The 23,329-nt window shown below is 47.5% G+C and overlaps 1 protein-coding gene across 10 annotated transcripts in view; it reads right to left on the bottom strand.

Annotated features, from left to right (window-relative positions):
• AIFM3 (AIF family member 3) overlaps positions 1–23,329 on the bottom strand; it is a 102,823-nt gene that overhangs the window by 34,714 nt on the left and 44,780 nt on the right. For all 10 annotated transcript variants that reach the window (XR_014958624.1, XM_085592839.1, XM_085592841.1 and 7 more), the window contains 8 exons: positions 11,927–12,036; positions 10,480–10,589; positions 9,407–9,451; positions 8,162–8,258; positions 5,839–5,951; positions 2,915–3,001; positions 2,210–2,301; positions 352–482 (listed from right to left, as the gene is read on the bottom strand). Coding sequence is in view for 9 of the 10 variants with exons in the window: in XM_085592839.1 (XP_085448965.1) it covers positions 352–482; positions 2,210–2,301; positions 2,915–3,001; positions 5,839–5,951; positions 8,162–8,258; positions 9,407–9,451; positions 10,480–10,589; positions 11,927–12,036 (785 nt within the window). In the remaining variant the exon portion in view is untranslated. The remainder of the gene's footprint in view (positions 1–351; positions 483–2,209; positions 2,302–2,914; positions 3,002–5,838; positions 5,952–8,161; positions 8,259–9,406; positions 9,452–10,479; positions 10,590–11,926; positions 12,037–23,329) is intronic.

Genomic DNA, 23,329 nt, shown 5'->3' with positions numbered 1-23,329 from the left:
AGAGAAAAAGCCCACAGGCTCCCACACACTAACTAGGCTCTCCTGACTGAAGCTAGCTCTAGACACACCAGATTTGACCCACATGAGCACCAGTACTTGTCTTGCCATGTGCTTTTCAGACTGAGACAGCAATATCTATACCCATGCCAGCCCAGCCTCTTTGAAAAATCAATTTATTTGGCATGGAAATGTCTTTACACACATCTGGAGCTGGAGGTTGGACTACCCCAGGTCCAGTTTCATGGGGGTGATACCTCTAACTAGGCAGTGACAAACTGGGCAAAGGACTTTACCCATCTGCAGGCAGAGGTGGAGAGCTGGGACAGGGACACAGGCCAGGGAAGCACTCACCCAGGAAGGATGCTCCCACGATCACCACGTTCTTGCTTGTGGCCAGCTTCACCACACGATTGGCATCTTCGGGTGTACGGATGTTGAAAACATTTTCCATCTCCTTGCCTTTGCAGCTGAGAGTTTTGGGCCTGAAAAACACTGAGGGTGATACAGCCGCTTTTCTCAACTATCTGTGGTTCAGTGCCCAGTTGGGACTACAGACACCCCTTTCAGGGCTCCAAGAACATTCCCAACTTTCCTTTTTTTCACCTTTCTCTTTGCTGGAGACATAACATGGAAAAACCCAGATGCTGGTGGCCAGTGGTGATATAGGGGATGCTGAGCAGCCACCCCAGACCCCTTCATGGACTGGTGTACCCACAGGTCCACAGGAGCTCCTTCCTGGGGCAGTGCAACCAGTGCAGGATAGGCATTGCTTCACAAGCCTATGCTCAATTATTGGCATGTCACAAATTTTTTAGAAGCTTAATGGGACACAGAAAACACAATCTGACCTCCAGCAATGCTTTGGAGTCAGATATTGAAAGTTTGATAAGGCTCTGAGGATGCAGGCTACACCCTCCATTCCCACAGGCACACTGCTGATGCTGTAGCAGCTTAACTGTGCCCTCACTCAGCACTTACTGTAGCCCATATATTTTTAAATATCTGGCCCCTGCATATCTGACTCACATCTGGAAACAGGACAGAGGAGCCTAAATAATTTAGGTACCTTAAAAACCCAGTGTACCTCAAGCTTGTGCATGAGGATTTTGAAATTATTGCCAAAGGCTTAATTCTCTTTTGAACCTAATTAGGTGACTGGTGCACATGGCATTTTGGCTGTGATGCTGTACAGTCTAGTAGCAGCTATTCACACCCTGTGGCACTGGCTATGACCGGTGGCACTTTGGTTTCCAGTGTGAGTCCCTGCTTTGGCTGATCTACAGCATCCCTTCCCCAGATGATTAATTATGCAGGGGCTGAATTTCTCCTACTTCATTTTATGGCTTGATGTAAGGAACACAAGGAAGGAGAGCCAGGATGCCTCATTTTCAGCTTAAACTGCCAATTTTGACAACCCTCCAATCAAAAACAAACCAATCCACTACTTGCAGGGCACAAATGACAACAGCAATCTGGAGTGATGCTCAACATCCCAGCACACCAATACCACCTTTCCATATGGCTGAAGCAGGTTCAGCCTGAAAATTCCTATTCTGGGGCCAAGGCTCCCAAAAGGTCTGTTAGAATGGGGCAACAGCAACACCTAATTAAGGCTGCAACAGCAAGTGTTAAGCCTTAATTGCTGAAAATGAAAGATGGAAATTCAAAGGGATTAATTATCTGGTTGTCAGGGTTGAGTGTTATCAAGGAGTGAAAAGAAGAGCAATATGGCAAAAATGCCCTCTAAAAGAATTACAATACTTCCACTTTGGAGCTTTTGTTAAAGAAAATATGTTCAATGTCCTGGTACCACCCCTGGAAGTGTCCAAGGCCAGGTTAGATGGGGCTTGGGGCAACTTGGTCTAGTGGAAAGTTGTTTGTGTTCCCTGTCAACAGCAGGGGTGGGTCTGGATGAATTTTAAGATCCCTTCCAACACAAACCATCCTGTGATTCTATAATACATGAGGTAGATATATATATTAAATAGATAGATGATGATATATAGATAGAGATGTGGATGTAGATGTAGATGTAGATACATACAGACATTTCCAGTATCTTTTGTGTTCCTTGACTCTTCCATGCTCAAACAAATTCAGTGTTTAAATTCACCTGCCACATTTCATCCCTTATCCCCAGGCATTAACTCCTCACATTCTCAGATAAAACAGTTTCTCTTGATCTTTAAGATGTTTCTCCGAAGCTTACGTGTTTCCCGTTGCTATCAGCAGCTTGTTGTATTCCATCTTAAACCCATCCTTGAACACAGCTATCTTGCTCTTGACATCCACAGCCGCCACCTAAAATCATTCCTGAATAATGTTAAGGGAAGAAATCCCAGATTTTCACCGAGGTCCCAGCCCAATCAACTTGTCTTTCAGGTTTTAGTCCTCCATGTCAGTTTTAGTTAGTTAATTGGTTGCTTTTAGTTAGTCTGTTATTTTTAGTCCCCCCATGTCCACAGCTTGGCCAACCCACACCTTAAATATTCCTAGTTGCCTTTTCAAAAATCCTTGAAGGTCTTCCAATATAAATAAAATGATGGGGAGAAATATTTAGGCCATCATTTTCTGCACTGTTTGAAGAGCTGATTATCCTTATCAGATGGCATCTGGCTCCCCAGATCCACATGAGGAATGGCAGGTAACACATGGCGGTCACCAAAGATAGGCACACCACGGTCACACCAGTGTGCCTTTCTGCCACAGGAACATTGTGCTTTGAGCACAGGAGCTGTGTTTTGAACAAGCACAGGCAACCTGCACTCTGGGGCAAAAAGAGAGGGGCTCGGGGAGACCCAGAATTCACACAGTGGCATCCAGTGAGCCAAGAACAGAGACAGTGGCCACATTCCCTAAATACAACCTCTGCATACCAGCACTTTCCTTCAGGCACACACAGGACTCTCCTTACCTGCATTTCAGTCAGGACTTCGATGTCATAGGTGCAGAAGAACTCCTTGGGGCGCAGGGCAATCTGTTCAGGGTGGGAATCCATTGACTGCAAAAAAAGCCATTTTTCTGTCAGCTGCTGTGGATTGAACAGGTGAGTAGAGAAACAGCTGCTACCAGCACAAGTCAGCACTTGTTGCATGGGTTAAGGGAATGGCTCTACAGGGCTGGAATGAAAGCCTGTTCAAACAGGAGTTGTCACAAGAGGCTGATCTGGGCTCTGGTGCCTTCTCTGCCAGTTTGGCATGGGGCTGGTGCTGAGTAGCTCAGGCAAGATCACAGCAGGTGCTTTGCAGTGTCATCAAAGCAGACATAAATGCAGCCCCTCCCAGCACACACAGGTTCACAGGAGCAAAAGAAAAGCGTAATTTTACAACACAGGTGGTGAGGCCCTGGAACAGGTTGTCCAGGGAAGCTGTGGCTGCCACATCCCTGAAAGTGATGGACTAGAACAAAACCTGGTCTAGTAAAAGGAGTAAAAACCACAGCAGGGGAATGGCACAGGATGACCTTTAGAAGTCCCTTCCAACTCAAACCATTCTATGATTATTTGGAAAACAGGCAGTTATCAGGGCAAATGGAAGCTAGAAGAGCAGTAAGAACAAACAGCATTAACACACAAGGATACATTTTCAGAAGCACCCAAATTATGCTGCACAAGTTCCACTGAATGCTGAAGCAAGAGGGTGGGGCCCATATCTGCACATCTTCATCTGCAAGACAAAGGTTCATGTTTTTCCAACCTTCCCTGGTCACTGGGGTGAGATGTACACCTTCTTTATGCAGAGGGTTGAGCCCGAGCTCATCTGTCCTCCTGACTCCACGGACACAAGGTCAGACTCAGGCTGAGAACAAGCAGAGCATCAGGTACCTGTTGGGTGTGTGGGCTGCTCCCTGCCCGTGCTCCCCTCCCTGCCTGCAGTGTAGCAGGAGCAGGCACGGATGCCATGGTCAAGCCCTGCTATAGATCACACAGTGCCCAGCAGCAGCATCTACTCGTGCCACACAGGGATGATGTTTGTGCTTGACCCAAGAGAGACAGGGGATGCAGGAATCAAGGGCCCTCCTATTCACCCATGGAGATGGATGTGCAAGGTCCTTCTCTCTGGAGGTGGCCTGGTCAGGGGCTGGAACAAGACCAACAAGAACAAGCCCTTACTCTGACTTCAGACAGTGCTCTGCTCAGGAGAGACTGCTGTCACAGGACTCGAGGCGGGGGCAGAGTCATACAGGTTTTACTGCAAAGTCTTTGAATACTCCACATTTACAGAGAGGAACACCTGACCCCTCTGTGAAAGTGTGCAGGAAGGGAGGAAGGGCAAAGCACAACAGTGCACCACCATGGCTTTTGCTGCTGTTTGGTGCTCTGGAGTAATAGAGATGTGGCAACACACAGTTCATGGTCCAAAGGAGACAAAGGGAAACAGCTTGGCAGGACCTGGGGACAGACTGATAACAGGCATTCAGCAGGGCAGAGGAAGAGCACTGCTGCAGGTTCAGGGAGCAAGAGCTCTGCTGCTTACAGAGTTAGCAGTGGCACTTCTTCTCCAGTGGCTTGTACAGGTGTAGTCCCACACACAACAGGATTAAGAAAAATTCCATTTTTCCTACCGCCTACCCAAAAATTCTGTCTTAACTTCCATGGGTTTTGTGCACCTTCCAAAAGCAGGTGCCAGAGGTGTTTAGTGGAGGATTTAATAAACCATGTACAACATCTCTGGCATGTGAAATGTTCTTAATATTTAACAGAGAGAAGAAGAGCCAGTCTAAGACTCATACATGGGGATAAGTGGAAGAGCTGTCTGGCTGGAAGAGGGACTCAGATTCTCTGAGCTCCTCAGCACAAACCCTGTGATGGTTGGATGCAGGTACCAGGCAGCTACTCTTCACCCCAGGCAGGAATGGCAGAAGCACAGAAATGGCCTAAATGCTCCCCAAAAGTCATGTGCATGTTTGCTGGTCTTTCAAAAATCCCTTTTTTTTTGGGTGCTGGCAGTAGAATTAGATGTTACGATTGTAGTAGTCCCCATGGGTAAGCATTCCTCACATGAGGATGAACACATAGTTCACCTTATGTTATCTTCAGGCTCCAAGATCAAATGCTGCTGTCCAGCTTGAGCTGCTGTCTGACATCAAAGGCTCAGGAATCAGCAGCAAAAAAATCTGATTAAAGATCATCCTGTGCCTATAAACTGGAATGCAAAATGGGATGTGTGCCAGAAAAAGCAACCTTTGCACTTCCATCAAATTACCAAGCTGTGATGACAGCTGAGAATCATCATAATTGCAGCACAGAGCATCCCTGGGCAGCAAGAAACAGGCACTAATAAAAACTCTGGTAGGCAACACCATTTTTTCACATGCTCCATTTCATTGCTTTAAATATTTTTGATCCAGAAATACTTTAAGAACACATCTAGGTACAAGCTGGCTAAGACAGCTACCATTACATCCGTGGAAGAATAATTTCATGATTCATATGAATAATGGAATGGTTTGGTTTGCAAGGAACTAAAGACTCATCTCATTTCAATTTGCAGGGATACATTCCACTAGACCAGGTTGCTCCAAGCCCCAGTGTCCAACGTGGTCTTGGACACTTCCAGGTATCCAGGGGCAGCCACAGCTGCTCTGGGCAACCTGTGCCAGGGCCTCACCACTCACACAAGGAAGAATACCCTTGTTTTTCTGCTGGAGTAATCTTAGTTTGAACAACTCCTTTTTTGTGTTTCATATTTCAGTCACAAAGAGGGAAGAAAATTGAAGGGAAACAGACAGGAAGACTAATGAAACAGAACCTTGCTGCTGCAATGAATAATAGCGAGATAAGACCCTAGAGCAAATTTTAAAACTGGGGAACTGTGGCATATCCAGAGTGATACAAACCTTACTGAGCTTTGGTCTGTCATAGGGCAAGTGTCTGTCCATGGTGCACATCACAATCCGGTCAGAGAAGCCCTCCTGGCGCAAGGTCTCTGCACAGACCAGCCCAGCTGCCCCTAAGGGAGGAGACCAGTGTCAGCCATGTGTCTGTGGCCTTGGGAGATCTGTGTCCTGTGCTGCTAAACCCACTGTGGCTGACTCCAAAAGCACCACCTCCACCAGCCCTGGCCTCACTTCACAGCCTCTCCCAACCCAAACAGCTCGCATGGGAAGCCAGTTGGAGCAGATGCATGAGGCAGCAGAAGGGACATTCTGTCTGAAATTAACCCTCTTGTCTGTTCCTAAATTGTCACAAACACACACTGAGGAGTGCTGCTAAAGCCTACAAACTCTGAAAAACTCCAGGGCATAAGCAGCCACTTAGACTCTTGGACTTCTCTAGTCAGAGAAGCGTCTGCACACCCTGCTCCTGGTGAATTTATGGCCAAGCATGGAGAGTAGGGAGTGTTCCCTTCTCCATGGCCAAGGTGTTGGTTGTGTGACTCACTGAAGAGCATTTTCCATGCTATTTCTTTAAGGGTTTTTTGTTCACTTATTTTAATCACAGAAAAAAACTTGTTAAATTGAACAAGAAGCTGCCTTGGGACATGCTGTACCACCGCAGCCCACCTGACTGTACTGGTGAGACTGAAGAGCTCAGGTGAGAAGTCTGGAGTCTCTTCTCAGCCAAGGAAGCCTCATTGCATAATAAGCGTTTTTAGGGCCACAAATTCTGTAACACCACTGAGAGAAGATGGACCTGGACCACATAATAGTTTGGTCCATTAACAAGACACTTCCATTGATGGAGTTGGGGGACAGTGGAAGCAGAGACAGGCGGGTGGACATCCTCTGTGCATGCTGCCAGGAACATCCTGAGCTAGACCTGACACTGTGCTAATGTCAGGATGACCCTCACATGAGCAAGGGACTGCAGTCAACTGCTCTCAGCTCTGTTGGGCATGGCTGGATCTCGGTCCCTGACATAGGGCTGGATGGGCAGTCTTTCCCTAACACTTCTTTCCTACAAATCCAGCTTTGAAATCTCCTTTGGTGTCTATCAGAATAGACTCTGGTCTTTAACAGACCTGTAAATTTATTTGCTAAAGCCTGAGAAAGATTCCTCAGCAGTGTCTAATGCTGTCTGTAGAGTGCCTTGCTGAGGATTGTGACAACTGTCCAGACCTGCCACACACCAGGAGGTTCCAGCTGGCCTCAGTATGTCCCACCCTGGAATTAAGTCAACAAACAACAAAGGCACAAGGAAGGGAAAAATGTCACCCAGCAGCATGGGAAAAGCCAGTCAAGCTGGTTTTCCCCTCTGCTCAGACTGTGAGATGCACCTTAGATAATTCCAATTTGACGATCCAATATCCAGATTGGATCTGGTGACCTTAAGACTCCAGTAAGAACAACCCATGTGCCAGAAGCAGACCTTTCCTCCCAGTCCCAGGAACAGAAGCTCCTGTCCTCCTCCCACTCTCCATTTCACCACAACATGGCCCAGCCCTGGCATCTAATGCCTTGGCATTCCAGAAACTTGGAAGACAGTCTTCACCCCATCAGGCTTTCTACAAAAATGGCAATACGCAAATAGAGCTGGGACAAGAGAAGAAAAGGAAAAGGAAAAGGAAAAGGAAAAGGAAAAGGAAAAGGAAAAGGAAAAGGAAAAGGAAAAGGAAAAGGAAAAGGAAAAGGAAAAGGAAAAGGAAAAGGAAAAGGAAAAGGAAAAGGAAAAGGAAAAGGAAAAGGAAAAGGAAAAGGAAAAGGAAAAGGAAAAGGAAAAGGAAAAGGAAAAGGAAAAGGAAAAGGAAAAGCTTTGGCAGTTTTGCTATATGTGGCAGGGATCTGATATTTGCTGGCAAGCTGGAAGAACTTTTATCTTCAGAGATGCATCTTGTGGTGAGAACTTTGGAGATGCAATGAGATGGTGATGTGCAAGGTCCAAGAGAAAAAGGTGTATCAACACCATGGGGACCTGAAAAGACTTTACACTCATCATCTGTGTAAATTAGGGGTTGCCAATGTAACGGGGAAGGGAGCAGCAGGAAGAGGATCCAGGGTTCACTCCAAAGCATGGCAACAGGGCTCCACAGATCGGACCACAGGGCACCTTTGGATCATTAGCATGTAGTACAAAAAGGTTCAGGATGACTTTCTGGTGTGACCCTTTGCACGGGGAGGAATGCAGAAGGGGTGACAGAGGGTGCAGAGAATGCAGACAGCCCCTCCCTGCATCCCTGCCTGAGAGGGGACACACAGTGACCCCAGCATGTGCCACCCTTACCTGCACCAATGATTAGCACATTGGTGCTGCTCAGGTTGTAGTTGCTCAAGGAGATGCACTTTGCCATCATCTTTGTCCTCCTCTGTGTCTGAAGAGTCTGTGTCACCACCAAAAAGAAGAAGAAAAGCAATTATCTTTACTCAGCATTACCCTGGGCAGCCAGGCAGGGATGGGGACAGCTGTAGCAGTGTCATAAACCAGCTTGGATAGGAAGGGAACAACCACACCCTTGTACTGAACTCCAAACTCCTGCTCATCCAAATACCATTCCAACATCCAGTGCACTGCCCCTTACAAGTACAAGGTACAAAAGAAAAACCAATCCACCATCTTCTGCAAAGCCATGCAGCTACTCAGAGCTGGGGTGGTGGTGGGGCAACAGAAAAAGCAGGTGTGCCTTTGTGCACCAAAGGTGAGACAAAAATGAAGAAATTCTGTCAGGAATTTTATCCTGAACCTGAGCAGAGCTTGCACACCTGATATCCAAAGCTGATGGACTTATCCAATCTGCCAGAGAACAGGCATGGACCTTTGCCAGTGTAGCTCTGCTGCACAGACCCCCTGTTCCCAGGCATTAGAGGCCAAAATCTGTTCCTGGTAGAGCAAATAGACCCATTTTCCCCTCATCACATCCTGAAATGAGCTGGAGTTGAAGTGCTGCCATTCAGGTGACATCTCTGGTTCTAACCCAAGTGCTTTAAAGGCCCACTGGATTTGCACAAATGTACATACAAAAGAAGGCTTTTCATGTAAAGAAAGATGGCAGTGGCCTGAATGGGCTTCATTCTGCATTCCATCAGGGCAAGAGAGCCCTTTCCACCCCTGCATCAGGTTCCTCTCCAGAAAGAGCTGAGGTGTGGGCTCAGGAGGGAGCACAAGTGGCCTCTGTCATCACCATGCCAAAAGGCCAGTGGGAGAGGCCTCTTCCCATGGGCCTGCTAAATTAAAATTGCTCTGAGCTAAAGGAAACATAGGAAAGTTAAGGAAACAAGTACAGGAAAACACCTGTAAGACCTGAAAGCGTGGACAGCCCAGGCCAGGTGTCCAGCAGCTGCAGGGATGTGGGTGGAACGGGGACCCAGCACCTCTGCCCTGCTCCACTTGTACCTCCACATAAACTGGATACTCACACATCACTCTGCCCAGGGCTGAGGATAAAAGATAAGCATTTCCCCCCACCCCCATGCACATACAGCAAAAAATGAAAGCATTGGCCTTGATTTTTTGATGTCAATGGCCCCTCACCTGCTTGCTTGCTCGGATGTATACCTTCTCCTTCTCAATCTTCACCTGAGGGCGACAGAACAGTGCTGGTTTGCAAAGCAGCAAGGGCTCCCTCTGGGCAACAGCTAAGGGACAAGGGGTGATGGCAGCGAGTCCCCTGTGGGAGCAGCTCAGCCCATGGCAGGGCTCATCCCAGCTCGAGGCTGGGAGATCTCCTGCCTCAGATCAGCCCCACACCAACTGATTTCTACCCAAAGCTTACATATGGTTTCTCATTCCTACCTCACTCCTTCTCCAGAGACCTCCCAGACTGGGCACTCCCAGGTTCCCAGGAGGTATCTGATGCCTGTGGGTGGGTGCAAGGGAGCTGCAGAGGGGAAGGAGCTGCATGAGGAGCTGCCCTCCACTGGCGACACCAGCACATCCTTGAAAAACATTTGCTCCATGCCATATAGAACGTTGCTTATGCCAATTACAAGAGTCACAGAACTGAGCAGTGTGGTTGATACTCTAGAGTGAAGGGATCCATGCAGAGGAATGTGGCCAGGCTGGAGAAGTGACCACATGGGAATCTTACAAGGTTTCAATAAGGGCAAATGCAAGCTGCTGAATCTGGATGTGAGCAATTTGCCTTATCTGTTCAGGCTAAGGGATGCAGGAATCAAGAGCAGCCCTGAAGAGGACTGGGATTGTTCACATGAAGAAGAGAAGGCTCCAGGGAGTCCTCAGAGCCACTTCCAGTGCCTTAAGGGGCTCCAGGAGAGCTGGAGAGGGACATGGGACAAGGACCTGCAGTGACAGCATGAGGGGGAATGGTTCCCACTGCCAGAGGGCAGGGTTATATGGGCTACTGGGAAGGAATTGTTCCCTGTGAGGGTGGGGAAGCCCTGGCACAAAGTGCCCAGAGAAGCTATTGCTACTCCACCCCTGGAAGTGTTCCTGGCCAGGTTGGAGTGGGCTTGGAGAAACCTGGGATAGTGGAAGGTGTCCCTGCCCATAGCAAGGGGTGGAATGAGATGGACCTTAAAGTCCCTTCCAACCCAGATCATCCCATGATTCTGTGGTATCCTCTGCTGCAAGGATAAGGCTCTCACCTGGAACCTGGGTAAACTATCCAAGCCGGGAAAGTCCTCAATGTCACCTGTGCTGATATTGAAGCAAGCTCCATGCCAGGGACAGCGGACTCTTCCTTTGGACAAAACCCCTGCACGGAACACAGCAGAGCAGGGTTGGTGCTGCTCTGCAGTGGCCTCCCATCCTGTGAAATGACACCTCTCCTACAGGACACATGACAGCTGATGTGGACCTGGATGGGCAACAGTGGAGTTTTCTCAACATGCACACTGGGCATGTTTGGGACCAGCTGGAATCCTGTATGAGCAATTCCTAATAAAATGCCCTGGATGGCAGGGTCCTCCAGTACCTCTGGGTGCAGTTCCAAAGCTGTTTGCTCTGGGATATAACTTCACTCTCCAGCCACAATGGGGCTGCCATCCCCAGAGTCTCATGGTCATTCTTAGAAGTCCCACTATTACCCAGAACAAGTGGTGCCTTGAGCAGAGCATTATTGATTTAGAGTATGTATGTGGCAGAGCAGACTGTGACACAGCAAGACAACTGCACACACCTGGAAGGCACAGGCATGCCCAAAGCCATGTCTTCATTTCTCTAGGTGTTGGCTCAGAGGCTGCTTGTACTTCAGTTCTCCCTGGTACAATGCCAGGGCAGAGCATAGGCCACCATGAGGCCATAGACTGGTCTTAAGCTTGTGTCTCTGCTTGCTGAGTCACAGCAGTGCCACATCTCATCAGCACCACAGGCTGGGCACAGGGGTAGCCCCCCTGCACCTACAGCTGCAGCAAAGTCCCCAGAGAGATCCCGTGTGACAGCCAGTCTGAGGAATGCACGCCTGGTTTCCGAAAGGACAGTGAGCTCTCACCTCCAGGGCACTGTTCAGCAAGAGGCTCACCCCAGCGTGGGGGGCTGAGAGCATGGCTGCTACACCCATCATGACTGCTGGGCCAGCAATGCCCAGAAGACACTCAGAAGGATGCTCCCCTGTCTTCTCCAGGACCCCACCTCCAGCAAAGTGTCCTCCCAGCCCCAGTTTTAGTGATGCACATCAGTACACAAACTTCTGCCACTGCTTAGGCTCAGGGGTGCTGAGAAAGTGCCAGGATGAATATTTCTAGGTGCCAAGATGGGAAACCACTCCACCTCATCCCACTTCAGTCAATAACATGAGCAATGTTCTTTTTGCTACTGAGAGGGTCCCATCAGCCCAAAGAGAGTCCTCTTCCCCTCAACAAGAAGAAGCCCAACCCTGTGAGCAGCAGTTGCAGCTGCAAACCAGAGCTGACAAAATGCTCTGGGGAGCTTTGTGCAACTCCAGCTTGCTCCCATGCCTTCCCCAGCCAGAAGATGCCCAGGTGATGCTGAGTGTGCAGTGCAGCACTGCTGCATAGTGGGCAGCACAGTCAGGGGGCAGTCCTTTGTCCTGTGATGCCCTAGGTTGCTCTCCAGGACATGATGCAGACTGACCTTTGACCAGAGGAGCCCCATAGTGGGGACACTTGTGTCCCACGGCGTGGAACTCCCCACTCTCCTTGATGAGCAGAGCCTTCCCACAGCCCAGATCCACTTCCCGCATCCTGGAGAGAAGGAATATGGAAACAGATGGCAGAGCATCCACCTCACAGCAGATGCCACAACTCCACCCTACAATACAGCCCTAGTCCCACCAGGCTCCCCTCCTCCTACAACCTGCTTGTTACTGGCTTCAGGTGACTACAGATGTGGGTCATTCCTTGTCACCAAGCCAGCTTTGGAGGTGGCTCTGCTGCTCCAAGCTGGGCCATTCAGTGGCAGCATTTAATTTGTCCATCATTGTGCCAACAGGCAGCTCAAAGCACCTCCCCAGCTGCTGGGGGAGCTGGTAGTGGGAGTAAGAAACCAAACTGGTTTCACTGTGACATCAGCTCTCCTCCTGGCCCCAGCAGCTCAGCAGGCCCCTGGCAGGCCTCAAGCCATTGCTATGGAGGAGTTCAGATTCTCTTTGAAATCTCCCAGTTGCTCAAAGAACAAGGAGGAATGGTCTTAAACGAAAAGAGGATCAGTTTAGATTACATATAAGAAAGAAGTTTTTATAATGTGAGTGCTCTGCCAGGAATAGGGTAAGACAACTCAAACAACACCCAGTTTTGCAAAGCTGTCAGTGGTGAACTGAGAGGGGGTGTCACACTGCTTTTGGTCTTGAATTATGCTAAATCCAGTCTGACTCATCAACCCCAAAATGAAACATTCTGATAGAAAGAGGAAGATGGGGCAGATATGGTGAATTATCCTCACCTAAAAACGCTAAGCTGGAACACCCAGCCTACAACCCACAAAAACTCCAGATATCTGACTGACAATCAGTTTTTACTCTTAAAGTCCTGCCCCTAACAAATAGCAGGTTCTTCTAACATATCCCTTCTTGGAGTGTGTGTGGAGATTCCTCCCTGGAGTGGGGACACCCTTCAAGGTCATTCCTACGTGCAAGCAAAGGAGATTTGCCCACACTCATTGGTCTGGGTGAGTGACATCAATCTCCATTTCATAATCATGGAGTTTTCCAGCTTTAATAAAATTACTTTAATATACACTATTCTACTCTACTATTAGCTTTAGCTTTTATTCTGTATAGTACATAATTCTGATTAAGATTTTTTTGTCTAATCATTTATCAAAATAAATAATTTATTCTTATACAAATATATCTGGTTTGCCATCCCTGTCCCTGCAGGACAAAGTTGTGCAAAGGTTCAATCAGACCTTTGTAATTCCTTAGACTTAAACCTTTGGCAATGAGGGCTAGGATTGGATCCAGCCAGACCAAGGCTTTTCTTGGAGAAGTTTAGAAAGGCAGGGGGTCCTTTCTACACCTCCTGACTCAACAACAGCTTCTCTCATAAACTTTGTCTGAAACTCCCACTCCACCCATGACAAACTGACATAGTCAGTAGGGTGGCAAATAATTTTGAGAAAGAGACCAAAGGCTTAACAGAATATTTACAGCAGCACAGGACACACTTTGAAACTGATAATCTTTGGTCAGGAACAACTGGTATGAGTGGGAAAGGATATAATAGAAATTAAATAAAAAGAGGAGGGATCACTGGAAGATAAAAAAAAAGGAAGAAGTATCATGTGTCATGTAGTGAGATTATGTTTAAAGACTGCATGGCAATGGAGAGAACAAATTATAAAAGAAACTAATAATCTGAGACAGGAAATAAAAGACAGAAAACATGTATAACTGTCTTTACAGTTATAAAAATGACCAATTAAAGAAACAGCAAAAAGATTTTAAGGAAAAGACCAAAGAAAAATTAGAACTGATACTATAAAAAGTGCTGAAAAAAGTGAAAATTAATAGTATAACCTGAGGATTGGGATGGTGCCTTTTGCGAAAGCCCTGATAAAAATGCTGATGAGGGAGAATGGAACACCATGAAACAACTGAATGTTCACCTCCTAGAGAGGAAGAGGTTCCAGATTTTAAAATGAGACATGTAATTAAGACCAAAGTGTCCAAACAACCCCAAGGAGGGCAGAGGAGGAACATGGACAGAATTATGGCCTGGGACCCCCTGCAACTACCAAATCTACAGGAAAAATACAGAAGAAAATCAGGGGAGTCAGAAACCAAGTATTTGTGGAGAGTGAGTGTCTGGGGAAGCTATTCAATAACCAGTGAGGTTGAATATTGAGCAGGAGGAATAAATGTTATGGGAAGAGGACACCCAGCTTCCCTACCCATATGGTCATCTAGTGAAACCTCTACTGCTGTTACAAAGGCAACTTTGATGTGAAAACAGAAACACCCCAATCTCCACAGAGGTGGCTCCTAATCCAGACTTCTACTGAGAGGTGGTCCTGCAATGATAAAAACTTATTTAGTGGAGTGATGAGATGAAATTAGAAAAGATATAATGCATAATGAAGCTTTATCCCCAGGCAATTACCCCCACATGGGCAAAATTCTTGCATGGCTTGGGAACCAGACAAAGAAAATGGGAAAGCCATTCTGGAGAGCAAACTCAGGCTACTGAGAGGAGCCTAAAAACTTAAATGCAGATACCTCTGGAGTGCTGGGTGAGAACCTTTAAACATACCCTACTTGAGAGAAACAAAAGATCAAAACTCTGCTTACTTCTGGGAAGAGCAAAAGGAGGTGTGGACGACCTTAAGAGTCCCCTGTGACGCCCTTGGGGAACAGTCCAATGCAGGGTAACAGACTTAGTCAAAATGGTGAAGGATGGGGAGAACAAAAGTAATGGAAAGCCTCCGCAGAAAAAGCCCCAAAACCGTTTTGAGTTAACAAAAACACAAAAGGAAAAAAATACTAAGCTCTGGGTGAACTTTGGACCTTCTCATCCAGCACATTATGACCTATCAATGATCTGATAAGGATGGGCCCTATATCTACTTACCTTACTTTACTTTAGTAAAGTACTTACTTTACTAAAGTATCTACTACTACTCAGATACTAAAGTATCTATCTACTACTAAAGTATCTACTATTTATCTTACTTTAGTAGGACCTAGAAAACAACATTTGAATTTTTAAATTACTACAGGAACCTAAATATCTGCCCCCCTCTGTGATGACCCCTACAGATGCTGAAAAAATAAATTTAGGTTTTAAATAAAGAGAGTCCATCTAACAGCATTCAAAGGACAAAGTATTATATATTCCACTGTCAAAGTCTGTTTATGGCTAGCTGGGGTAAAACAAAGGGCCTCACACACATTTGCAATCACAAATCATGAAGAAAACATTTTAGGATATGGTACCTTCAAAAGAAGTTTGGCAATTGCAAAACAGGAACGTTTGGTCATCCCAACCCACAAAACCTCCATATAATAAATTTTATGAAAAAAATAGAAAATGAATCTATTAAAAATTTAGAACAAAGGGGTATTATATTTAGGGGCACATACCGCATATAATTCTCCTGTTTGGCTGGTGAGGAAACCAGACATGAGCTAATGCTTAATGATTGATTATTGGTGGCTGAATGCCAATATGGGAAGGCTCATCCCAAACACTGCCAGTCTCAGCTGGACTGCCAGTCCAGCTGCACACAAATGGATGGCAGTTCTAGATGTAAAAGACATGCTCTTCATGGTTCCATTGGATACTGGAAAAATCATATTCCTGAATTTTCTATAAAGCAAGACCATTGCATGCATTCATGAACAAAAGCAAGAATGAGTGGTGGCTTGATAGTCAGAAAAGGCTTTACAAATGCTAATAGAAGAGTTAAAAATATATTCATCACTTGAGGCAGTTTATTCTAATGATCCTATAAGAGCTGAATGGGGTTTTGCTGAACATGGGACTTACTGTAACACGTTCCAGAAAGGCCCACACAGACCTAAACAACCATTAGGGTTCAGTTCTGCAGCATTAGAAGATCCTGAGAACAGATAAACTCTGACTGGGAAAAGGTATTACTATCTTTGAGCTCTTAAACTATAAAAAAATCAACAGCACCAATCTGCAAATCCAAAAACCTTTTAATCTGTTAGCCAGTATTAAGAAGGGCTGTGCTCCACAAAATGGGACTGCACAAAGACCAACACCGCACACATGCTGTGCACGTCTCAGGAATCACAGGTCTAATAGATATAACTGAAGGGCCAACAAAACCTGCAAAATTACAGACAGACCATGATCCCAGATATGCTGGCTTTGCAACAGCTACATTAGCCTAGTGCAATACTCGGTGTTCCTGCAGTTAAATCATACTCTGAAGTTAAAGACATCTGGTCACTGATGCCTCAGCCAAACACTTTGATGGCAAATGGAAGTACAGAGCAGTTACCAAGGGAACATCATGAACCTGTGCCGGGAGAGGGTCAGACTGGAGATCAGGGAAAGGTTCTTCCCCCAGAGGGTGCTGGGCATTGCCCAGGCTCCCAGGGAATGGGCATGGCCCCAAGGCTGACATAGGTCCAGGAGCATTTGGATGCACAGGGTGGGATTTTTGGGGTGTCCTGTGCACGGCTGAGAATTGGACTGTATGATCCTTCTTAGTCCCTTCCAATTCAGAATATTCTGTGATTCTACGGACGGGGCTCTGAGCAATCTTGTCTAGTGGAAGGTGCACCTGCCCATGGCAGAGGGTTAGACCAGATGGCCTTTAACAATCCCTTCCAACCCCAGCCATTCTGATTCAATGATTCCATGGTGTGGTACCCTGGATCACAGTGTGATTAGCAGAGCAGGAATTGTTTACAACCCTGAGCTTGACAGTTTTTAGGCTCACTGGGCCAAACATCCCTCTTTGACCAGCTAAGCCAGGCTGAGATTCAGCCCCATCCTGGCCAAAAGCATCTCTTTGCTGATCAAGCACCTTGTTTGCAAGCCAGAAAGAGCTACTGCGCACACCCCTCTGCTGAATGAGTGATTGATGATGCCACTAGCACTGAAAAGCAGCATTTTAGAAAATCCTTTCTACCACCCTTGGGTTGTCTAAGAGGTGCTCCATAGCCTTCTATCCCAGCAGAGATAAACTGAGCAATACATACCTCTGCACCACCCACATGCAGGTGAACTTGTCCACAGCATCTCCCAGAGATTTTGTGCCTCCTCCATGGTGCCCAAAAACTCTGGCTCTGCCTGCTGCAGACTGGCTGGGCACAGGCTCTGCACTGCAGGCAGCTTCAAGGCATGCTTATATTTGCCAGAGTTCCCATGCCCTGCAGGCTGTGTTGGTAGCCACGTTACACTGGTCAGTGGCCCTATCTACAGGAGCACGAGTCTTTCAACCATCTGTCATTCCCAGGAGACTGCTCACTGATCCTCTCTGCAGGCTGGAGACTGGGAGCAGAAGGGTCCAGCACTGAGTCCTCCACTGCTCCACCTGCCCAGACCTTAGGCAGAGACATTTCTGCAGCTGTGCAGAGCAGTGCCCAAGTGTTGCTGAGTGGCACTGATGTTGCTCTGCACTGAGCAGATGTTTACTTCTCTGCCCTCTCAGTGTGCCTTCACCAGCTCCATCAGACCTTCCTCTGAGCACATCCTGTCTCTGCTCACCTCTCAGATGCTCCCTTTCCCAATACACATGGTCTGCCTGAGGCACTGAAGCTCTTTCCAATATAACTATCAGCATCTGCTTCCCAGAGCAGTCTTAGAGCTAACCATGGAAGAAAGTAAGAGATTATGCGACAGCTCTTGTTTTGTACAGACAGGGATCTGGACAGGGAACACAGAGCTGATGCTCCCTGGAGACTTCCCCTCTTCCAGCCAGAAAGCCTATCCCTACACAGCTTGATGTTTATCTGGAAATCCTCATTGCTACCACTGCATGAAGAGGACCTTCTCCACAGCTATCCCAGCACATTGCCTTTGGGGTGCCAAACACATAACCATAGCCATAGCAAACCCCACTTGCTCAAGGAAGTCACTGGCCATGTGTGATTCTGAAATGCTATTCATGCACACCAGGTTCCAGGATCTCAGAAGAATAGGGCAGACTTTGTGTGCTCATTCCTTCTCAGATAACATCCCAACTCAATCCCCTTATTTGCCCCCAGGCTACAAAGACACTTGCCCCACTCTGCTTTGAAGCCATGGAGATCAGAACAGGGCTCAGCCTACCAACACCTCTGTTCCACCCTCAAACCCACCTCAAGCCAGACTTTGGGCAAGTACTTCATCTGCATCAACTCTCAAATGATAAATGTTCAATTTCCTAATTTCCTTGCCACCTTGGGTGAAAATCAGCAGAACTCACCACCCCTGCCCTTTGCCCCATTAATTTGGCCACCTAGCTCCTCAGAGATGCAGCTCTGCTCCCTCCCCGAGTACGACACAGCACTTGGAGCTCTTCCCTCTGCACAAGGGGAATGGAGCAGTACAAGTCCTGCTGCATTCCTCAGCTGATAAAACCTGTTCAATGGCACCCATAGCTCCCTGTGAAGATACCACAAGTTAAAGAATTTACAGCTTACCCAAGGAACTGTGTGAACTGAGAGAATCAAAAACAAGACCTGGTGTCTTCAAACCAACACACAGCCACTTGCAAGGCTCCCATCCTGCACTCACTCCAGAGTAATCCAGAGAGTGATTTACACTGCCGTGCTCCCTGCTGAGCTGTTTACTCCTGTTTAAGTCCTGTTGTCCCACCCCACTCCCCATTCCCACCCCACTCCCCATTCAGGAAGCACAGCTAAATCTCAGCTCTGGCCTGCAAAAGACCTTTGCTTGAGAGGTGTGAGAGCACTGGGGGGTTGTTTTCTGTCCCTCCAGTTATCCTGCCATGAGACTGGATGGGTACAATAACACCAGTTTATCCTCCAGTATCTTTCTGCACCTCAGTACTGCTGAGGCTGTGCTGGTAATAGAAAGACATAAAGGTTGGGCAGAAAGCATACTCCGTGCTTGCAGACTCCACTAAAGCAAGGCAGTGCTGCCCGAAGCCTCATGCCAGCGCCCTGTGCTGATGCCATGCCCATGCACACCCCTGCCCAGCACACTCCTTGGGAGAATCATCCCAGCAAATCACTCTGGGTACCACTACAAGGGGACTCCTTTGGCTTGACCTTTTGCTTACATGAGCTATGGGACCATCTCACAGCACTTCTATCTTGATCTGCACTCAGCCTGCTAGAAAACACCTATTCTCAACCTAAAGCATCTAGTGTTGGCGTGTCTGCTGTCACACTGGTAGCATGTTGCAGCACCTGATGCACATGGCACCAGCTGCCAGACCAATGGCAGTTCCTAGCCCTGGCTTTAGCTGAGGAACTAAAGCTCCCTGCTACGGCCACCTGCAGCCAAGTATGTTCTCACACACTGCAGCCAGCTCTTCCTCACCTTCCCTGCAGCCAGAAGTGCCCTCCAAATCTTTTTGTCTATCATACTCCCTGCTCCCCGGTCAATCTAGATATTCACAGAATCACAGGTGGTTTGTGAGGGAAAGGACCTTAAAGACCCTCTCATTCTACCCCCTGCCATGGGCAGGGACACTTTCCATAGACCAGGTAAGGCTGCATCTTGACCTTGGAACAGAACCCTCCCTGTGCAACCACTAGTTCCCAAGATAGTCTCCCCCTTTTTCTTCACTCCTCCATCAAGGCAATTCAACTTACTTCCTCTGCTCTGCCCTGCTCCTCTCCAGCCCTGCTGCCACTGCTCACCTGCACAGGTGGCAGTGGGTCACCCACACCTTCACATGTCAAATCTCCTTGAGGGATACATTGCATTTCTCTGTCTCTCTGTATCACCCACCAAAGGCATCCACATCCTTGAGCAAAAACAATCCCACAGATGGGTTTGTCTTTTCTTGAGGTAGAATGGAGCCAAACTTACTTCCTTAACACATTCTTCACAAGCACCACGGGGACTTTATGCCCTTCTACAGTACACAGAGGTTTTAACTGGGCAGGGCCAGCTCAATTGGTGGACCCTCTGGTGTTAACTGACAATGTGGCCTTCACTAAATGTAGATCCCAGTGTTTGAAGGTCCCACTACCCATTCATTATAATGTAGTTTTTAACAGTGCATTGCACCATTCCACTTTCCCAGGGACTGGTGCATGACAGGGAATATGGCTCAACACATTGTGTTTGCAAGGTGTAACATCTTGACCAGTGTTAATAAGTCCAGTTCCTCCAAAGTTTTAACAGAGTCCAGGTGTTTATAAGGATATTTTTGAAATTAGTCCCACTGTCTGACTCAATTATTTCAGTCCTGCTGTGTTTGCACAGGATTTGTTTCTCAAGGGTCAAAATGGTGTTCCAGGCAGTGGTGTAAAGAATGGGGTATGTCTCCAGCCACCCAGTCATGTCTTCTACCACTGTCAGCACATAATGCTTGCCTTGGCAGTGAGTTTGCAGCAGTGTGATGCAATCAAACTGCCAGGCCTCCCCATACCTACATTGACCACCACTCCCCCAACCACAGGAGCTTTACCCACTTGGCCTTCTTGAACACAGCACACTTTTCACAATCATGGATTACCCAGGATATAGTGTCCATAGTTAAGTCCACCCCTTAATCATGAGACCATGTTGCATCTCTTCCTTGATGGCCTGAGGTATTATGGGGCCACTAAGCCAGAAATAATTCACCTTTATGATGCTAGCCCAGACCTACCTGAAACACTTTATTCTTGGCAGCTCAATCCACCTGTCCATTGCTGCAACACTCCTCAGTGCCTGACTCTTATGGACATGTGCATCCACATGAGGGATTTTGACAGCCAACTCCTCTGCCCAGGCACCGATGTCTCACCACAGTTCAGCAGCCCAGATGGGTTTCTCTCTGTGCTGCTAGTTGGTCTTTTTCCCTCATTCCAGCCAGCCCCACAGAGCATTTGCTACTATCCCTAAGCCATTGTAGAGGTAGTGTTAGCCATTTCTCTCACTCAGCAATATCTAAAGGCATCTGAAAAGCTTTCAACTCTGCAACCTGATTTAATCCACCTTGTCCCTCACCATGTAGGGCCCCATACAACAACTTTCCATGTTCATTGCATTCCTGCAATAAGGAAGGACCTGTCAGTGAAAAGAGCACATTGCTCTTCATTTTCAGGCAGCTGATAATATGGGTGGGGCCTGCTCAGCACATGTCACCTTCTCCTCCTCCTCTTCTGAAGACAGTCTGAAATTTTCACCTTAGGGCCACTTTGTGATGATTTCCAATGTGGGAACTCAAAATGTCCCTCAGACATTTTTAGAGGTTCTAGGCCTTGGTCAGAAGCATTCTAGACCCTGGCAGACAGCTGAAAAACAGCTGTGATTTTGAGTTTGAGCCATGGAATGAATTACCAACTTTGGAGGTGGAACAAGCAGTCACAAAAGGTTAGATAGTATAGTATAAGTAGTTACAAAGTAGAGGGGAAATTTTTTTAGTATTGTACAGGGGGGTTTTAGCACATGTACAGGGGGGTTTTCGCTTTGTACATGGGGGTCAGAAGTTCTAAGATGGAGGAAAGTGGGCTGAACCCATCCTTCTTCCTTCTTCTTCCTTGCCTCCATGTTCTTGGTGATGTTGGCACTCACAGATTGGTTTAGAGTAGAAAAACACTTGGCAACGTAGGTAGTAGGTATTGGGGAATAATTGTAAACATGTTATACGTAATATATCTTATAAAAGATAGCAGCAACCCTGGGCGGAGAGAGAGACGAAGAAGACAGCAGATAGAGAGGATGTCAGGGTGTGTGTGTGCCTCTACCCAGGCCGCTGATCAAATAGCTGCAGTCCAAGAACATAATCTGTTAGATAACTAGCAATAAACTGCCTTGAGACCGAACAGCTAAGCCTGCGGAGTTTTTCTTTGGAAGCACGGGTTGGAGGAGGAATTTCACCACCACATGTGGCCCCAAAACAAGGCTGGGGTTCTCACATTCCAAGATCCCAGGGCTACTGGGGTTTCCTATCCGAGCCCTCTGTGTGATCACACCAATCCGCTTAGTCCAGGTAACGTCAGTGGCATGATGTATGGCAGAGACTTTACCTGTGAACACCCAGCCCAGCACTGATAGCTGGGGTGCCAGAAGAAGCTGTGCTTCAGTGCTGATCACTTCTGAAGCAGATCAAACTTCTTAACAAACTGCAAGTATCTCTTTCTCGTTTGGGGTATAACAGGCCTCAGATCCTCTGCATACCTGACTCCAGAACCCCAGGGATTGTCCTCAAGTCTCCCCAGGTACCTTCTGCCAGGGGCTCCAGAAGGACCATTCTTCCTGGCTATGGTGTAGAGCACAGCTTTGTCACCCTGTCCTATTGTGACTGGCCCAAGGACTACTGAATCAACAATCTCCTGTTTAATTTGTTTCAAGACTTCTTGTTCTTCAAGACCTCCCTCTAAATAATTCTTCTCCCGTGGCACATGATAGAGAGGGCTGACAATCTGGCTGTACTCTGGAATATACATCCTCCAGAAACCCATAGTTCCTGGGAAAGCCTGTGTCCTTTTTGTTGGCTGGTGGGGACAAAGCTGGTGTTTTTTTGGCTACATCCACTGGCATCTGACATCTTTGAGAGAATACCTTTCTCTCACACTTAACAGGAAACACCTCCAGAGGTGAGAGTTTCTGTCTTCTTCCCCATTCCCTTGTATCTTGGCTTGAAAGACAGGTCTGCTAAGGAGGGCAGGAGGCTCCATTGAAATGGAATATATGACCCCCTTCCCTACAAATTATTAAGGGTCTTTCAGGCAAAGATATGGGCAAAGGAGCAGCAGTTCTTTACTAGCATGGATGCCAAGGCAAGCGAACAACACCTCTGGCATGAACAACAGACACAAAGACCCAGGGAAGGGCTGGGAAGGGGAGGCTGCTCCCAGGGCCCTGGCAGGACTCTGGGGAGAGCGAGCTGAACGCCTGAATGAGCACAAACATCCCCAGGGGGTAGACAAGATATATGGAACGCCGCAGCTGCAGCTGGAATGGCATCCCGGCAGGGCAGGGGCTGCGAGGCTCAGAGCAGCAAAACCCAGAGCGGTGGCAAAGAATGGTGAGGGTGGGGCCATGGCAGCCCGGCTCTTGAGCAGATGGCGAAAGCCCTTTTTTTAGTGAGGTAGGTGTTAATAAGGTCCCAGTTCAGTACCTGCTATCCCAAGCAAAAAGCTAACCCCACAGTAGAAGAAGCAGGATTGGGTTGGGCTCCAGTGGTAGCAGGGAATTCCCTCCCACAGGCAGCATCTCCAACCTCTCCAAGCAGAGTGTACAAAAGAGAGAGTGAGTTACATGCCAAAATGCTCACCCAGAGCTCAGAGCTCACCACCGCACTCCTTGTGCCTTGGAATCAGCATTACCCCACCATCCTGTGCACCACGCTCTGTCCCCCACAGTTGCTCAACCAGAAGAAACCACTTCTTCCCACAAGAGACTCTCTCCCCCTGCCCCAGCAATGAGATGAGGTTGTATAGAATAACCTCTAGGT

Source organism: Lonchura striata, chromosome 15 (genome assembly GCF_050655825.1).
Source record: "Lonchura striata isolate lonStrDom1 chromosome 15, ASM5065582v1, whole genome shotgun sequence".
NCBI lineage: Eukaryota > Metazoa > Chordata > Aves > Passeriformes > Estrildidae > Lonchura > Lonchura striata.
Note: the sequence above shows the minus strand (reverse complement) of the source record. Positions and strands in the feature narration are given on the sequence as shown.